Here is a 5436-nt window from a genome sequence, read left to right as displayed (position 1 = left end):
CAACAAACAGTCTTTCAACCTCAATCACGGTTAGATATAAACGTAATCAACACAAGTAGATACACAATACAATTCAATGGTCCTCTCATGGAACCCAAACCCAAATTGTTAGTGTACTGGTTCGTGGTACCCGATCCAATATTTATGTCGGAACGTGGCAATCGATCCTATATTTATGCCGGAATGTGGCAACCGATTTCATATTTATGTCGAAACGTGGTAATCAATCCAAGTTAGTGTGTCGGAACGTAACACCCGATCCATTAAACAAACCACAATATCAATCACAACGTATATTCTCACAATCATACAACAAGAGGTGATTCATGGCATACAATTATTCAATTATCCTCATTTATGATTAGGGTGATCAATAATGCAATCATTCGCATACATACATGCATTATAATGAGCAATTACAAACATATATCACACCAACATGAAATCACAACTATCACCTACCTCGAAACCAAGCTTGAATCCCCGAAGGCACTTGAATCTTCCCTTTCTGGATTCTTCTCGCTTGTTCGTGGTCTAAAAACATACAATTAATGCAAGGATCAATAGACGAGGCCTAATTACCAGGATTATAATCAACATTATCAACCCTAGACCAAACTTTTGATCCCCATACCCAGATTATGTTTTTTCCTACCATTCAAACAGTTCCAAAACCCTTCCCTAACAATAATCACCCAAGAAACCAAGTTCTACGGATCGAAAAATAGATTCGGGGAGTGAAAACCTTACCTTTAGCCTCAAGAATGGTGGAAAACTGTCAAGAAAACCTCTGGGGTTGTTCCTTAGCTCTAAAGTTCAAAAATTGCATAATAAAACATGTTTGGGGTTTATTTCCGACTTTAAGTCGCGTCTGTCCCACCACTACAGTCTCCCCTCTACTACAGCGTCCCCGCCCTAGGGCAGAAATCCCGCAATAGCGGCTTGCACGGAAACAATGAGCAATATTAAGAATTCCAATACCCCCATTTCACAAACACGCCTTCAACCAACGACACTTAGAAACTACTCATTCATGCCAAGATCAGTTTCGGGAGTTCTACTCACCCGAATTCAATTTCGTAAAGTCGCACGGATTCCTTAATGTCTTAGCTATCTAGTCATGTGATCAAAATCATAATTAAATCTCTCATTTGTTACCGGATTTCCCTAGACCTCACTGACTTCGATTTCGTCCAAATCTGGATTAGGCTAGGAAATCCAAAGTTACTACTCAAAAGTTTTCTGGCCCCAATTCTTCCCCAATTGACTTTTCTATAACAACGGGATCAGGTCGTTACACTTTTACATAATATAATTATATATGTATTATGTTAAATTCTTATGGTTACTGTGTATAATGTATTTGAGAGTAATATAATTCTAAATAAGAAACATTTTTCACTTAAAAGGGGTCAAAAAAATATTTTTATAAATTAAAGACTAAATCATATTTCAAAACAATCAAGTTTGAAATTCACGAAATGTCGAGGGTACAAAGTGGTAGGTTTCCAAAATTTAAAACAACGTGGAACAAAAATATATCGAAAAGGATGAGTCATAAAACTCGAATCCATATAGTTGAACCCATAATCAGAGGCGGCTCAATAGAATGGGTGGCCTAAAGCCAAAATTAGCACAGAAGACTAAGAATTTTTTTCTATTTCCGAAAAACTTTCTTGCAAGAGTATAAAATTGAACGCACTTTATCCACAACTATTAATCAACAAACTGTCTTATATTTATAGGCAGCTCAATAGAATGGATGACATAAAACCAAAATTTATAAAAGAGAGTACATTTATTTAATTTTTTATATATATATTTTACTCTCGTAAAATTTTAAAAAAATATTGTAATTGATTATAATTTAATAAAAAAAAAATTCAATTTATAGTATAACATTTTTTGTAATATTTTGTAAAAAAAGAATAAACATATATAAATTATTTTATGTTATATAACAACACAAATGTTTAAATTTCTTGTTTTTGAAATTTTTTTCAATAGTTTTCAATACAATCAATTGTTAAATAAACTATCATAATTGTTATAAAAGTGTTTAGACTTCACTTCATTGGATACTCCAATTAAAGTATCATTTTTTTTCCTTATATAATATTATGTAATACTTTTAATGCACTTCTAATATTAAAAATTATTTAAAATATATATTATAAAATTTATAATTAAATTTTTATTTTATTAAACTAAAATATACATATTCAAATTTTCAATCAATATTATACATAGACGATTAAAAAGATTAATTAAATATTGATTAAACATTAACGTGATGATTATATAATTAAAAATATCAAGTAAAATAAATATAAAAACCATTTCACAAATTAAATTACTGCATAACTCATTATAGTAATATATAAATATAAGGAATATATTGATAAATATGTATGTATGACAGGGATACTTTTGTCTTGAAATAAATAATTTTCTCCTTCTGCTTCTACGTCTTCTTTTTTTTCTAATATATCAGAACTTTTAGTTTTCTCCCAACAAGAGAAAAATTGTTTCCGCTTCTATTTAAAAGCATTTTAGTGATTAGTCAAACATTTTTTTTTTGTATAAAATAAATATTTTTTTTCTTCAAAATAAGTGATTTTGACCTTACAACAGCAATGCCAAACAAGTTCTAACAATACAATACAACGATAGCAACATCCAAACAAGGTGTAAAGGGTATTTTTTTTGTTAATACGTACTTCTCACAATTAATAATGTATTTTTATATGTATGTATGTATGTAATCTCCTCCTCCTTTTGTATGCTCAGTGCTTTTGGTTCTTCGCTTAATCTTGCCTCCTGGTCGAATTTGTTTTTTTTGTGCATCTTTGTTATGTTTTCGTATTTGAGCTAACTGAATTTGGAAGGTTTTGTTTTTTTGGGGGGCTAAAGTCACCGCTTTAGTGGCTCTAAGGTTGAGCCGCCCTCGCTCGAAACCTGAGATACGTGAGATTTGCAATAAAAACAGACAAAAAAATATAAAAAGATGAGATGAGACTATTTTTTATCAGCCATTTTAATTTTAAATTTTAAATATAAAAATATCTTTGAAATTTTGAATAAGTCGATCATGTTTTAGTGTATGAAAAATCTTTATTAGATGTATTATTATGAATAAACTTGCTATAGCATAAATATAAATTAATTTAATTTCGAGATAAATACAAACATAGAACCGAACCGTACAAAAACAATAGAAGAATCGGATAAACCGTCCGTCATATGGTGTCCACGTTGTTATCTGAGATGATAAAGTTACAGTTAAGCACATGCATTTTCCTTTATTTACCCATCACACCTGTCTCCCACTCTCTATATATTTTCTGATCTCCATTCACCACACGCCTCTCTTAGCTCCCCTCCCTAAGCCATCTTGTCTTCTATATATATACATATATTATCTCTATATTTAGCTCGAATAAATTCCTGATTCTGCGAGAATGATGATGTTGTCGAGTTGCTGTTCACAGTCGGGAAACGACGGCCACAACTCTTTCACGTGCGCCGGCGAGTCAGCGCCGGCCGCCGTATCTGTCGGCGGCGACGTAGGAGGAGGAGAGATCATGCTGTTTGGCGTGAGGATGAAGGTAGACCCTATTAGGAAGAGCGTGAGTTTGAATAATCTGTCTCAGTATGAGCAGCCTAATTCTAATGATAATAATAATAGCAACAGCGGAAATAACAATGACTCTTCTAAAGTTGCCGCCGACGAGGGTTATGCCTCTGCCGACGACGCTGCTCCTCACCACTCCGGCAGTGGCCGTGAGCGTAAGCGAGGTTAGATCTCTGTTTTTTTTTTTTTTTTTTTGTCTTTGCCCTGAATCATTGAAAGTTTGCTCTTGTTTTCCGGTCATCTCTGCTTGTTAATTGTATTCGAATTTCTACTGTCTTTTCATTGTTTTACAAGTCAACGTGTTAATCGATCATCTATCATCTCATTTTGTTTTCTTTAGTCTCTGGATTTCAATTAGTAATGATTTTTGCGTTCTGAATTTTAGGAGTTCCATGGACGGAGGAAGAGCACAAGCTATTCCTTTTGGGATTGCAGAAAGTGGGAAAAGGAGACTGGAGAGGAATCTCTAGAAACTTCGTCAAAACTCGCACACCGACACAGGTTGCAAGTCATGCTCAGAAATACTTCCTCCGGCGAACTAACCTCAATCGCCGGCGCCGCCGTTCTAGCCTCTTCGATATTACTACCGACTCGGTATTTCACTCAATCCTAAATTTCATCTTGATTAATCTGCTCGCCTTTTAGTTACTAAAATTTTCTTCTAAATGACAAACAGGTATCTGTACTACCGACAGAAGAAACTCAAAACCGGCAACAACACTCCATTCCATCATTGCCTCGTGTAGAATCATCCAAAATCAATGCATTTCAGGTGACATCTATGCCAGTAAATTTTGGGCCAGCACAAATTGAGAAGCCAATCCTTAGGCAAGGAAGTGAAAGTTATTATAATGGATCATCATCGATATTCCTCCGGCCGGCTCCTGTTGTTGTTCCAATCTCTAATTCATCAAGAATAGCAGACTTTAACTTGAATCAAAGCTCAGCAATGGAGACATCTTCGTTATCGTTGACATTGTCCTTGTCATCACCATCATCATCTTCTACTAGGCACTCAGGATTCCAAGTGATGTCTAGTTTTAATAATGGAGAGAGCATCATCAGTGTGGCGTGACATACCAGAATCTCTATTATTAAATTAAAATAACAGTAGTAGCTAAAGCATAGAAAAGGCAAATGGGAGTTGTATTATTAGTGGAGTAGTAATATGTATGGTCCTTTTGTTTTGTACAGACCAGAAATATGTGGCTTACTGTACCTGTTTTATGCCTGCCTTTACAAATATTATGTTAGTGTCTTGTTTATTTGTATTGTAGTTGGAGATAAAAATTATCAATGGACTTTCTGCTTCTTCCTTGTTGCTAGTTGAGTAAAATATCAATGGACAGAGTATAGTGGTGTCCATTACTTATTGAATGTGTAACAATGTTGTGGTTTTCCATTAAAAAGCAGAATCCATCAATGTTTTGTGTTGGTTAATGAATGTGGATTGGGCTTGTTCCTCATTCATTGTTTGTACTGACAATAAGCGAGTGGTAGGACCATTAATGTCTGTCTACTCATGTGATGTTGTTATCCAGAATCCTGGTTGGGTCAGGATATCTTCTTCATGTGGTACATTTTCTATTACTATCATATTCCATTGATTGAACTTAAATGGTATACCAACGTGGACACCATTTATTTTCAATCTTTTTGAATATCTGTGGTGTTTGGGCCTCTACTTGAATAGATGAGAAAAAAAATTGAACTTGAAATTTCATGATTGATAATCACCTTGGATACTTCCTGGATCATTCAATCTTGGCATTCTCAAATCCGCCCATTTGACATACTATATT

At 34.1% G+C, this 5436-nt stretch overlaps 1 protein-coding gene across 1 annotated transcript; it reads left to right on the top strand.

Moving 5' to 3' along the window:
* Positions 1 to 3358: 3358 nt before the first annotated feature.
* Positions 3359 to 4945, top strand: LOC125831406 (transcription factor MYB1R1-like). Its single transcript, XM_049510610.1, has 3 exons — positions 3359 to 3798; positions 4020 to 4228; positions 4311 to 4945. The coding sequence occupies exons 1-3, from the start codon at positions 3462 to 3464 to the stop codon at positions 4707 to 4709; spliced, it is 945 nt and encodes a 314-aa protein (XP_049366567.1). The 5' UTR covers positions 3359 to 3461; the 3' UTR covers positions 4710 to 4945.
* Positions 4946 to 5436: the final 491 nt, after the last annotated feature.

Source organism: Solanum verrucosum, unplaced genomic scaffold (assembly GCF_900185275.1).
Source record: "Solanum verrucosum unplaced genomic scaffold, falcon-dt-bn FXZP01000049.1, whole genome shotgun sequence".
NCBI lineage: Eukaryota > Viridiplantae > Streptophyta > Magnoliopsida > Solanales > Solanaceae > Solanum > Solanum verrucosum.
Note: the sequence above shows the minus strand (reverse complement) of the source record. Positions and strands in the feature narration are given on the sequence as shown.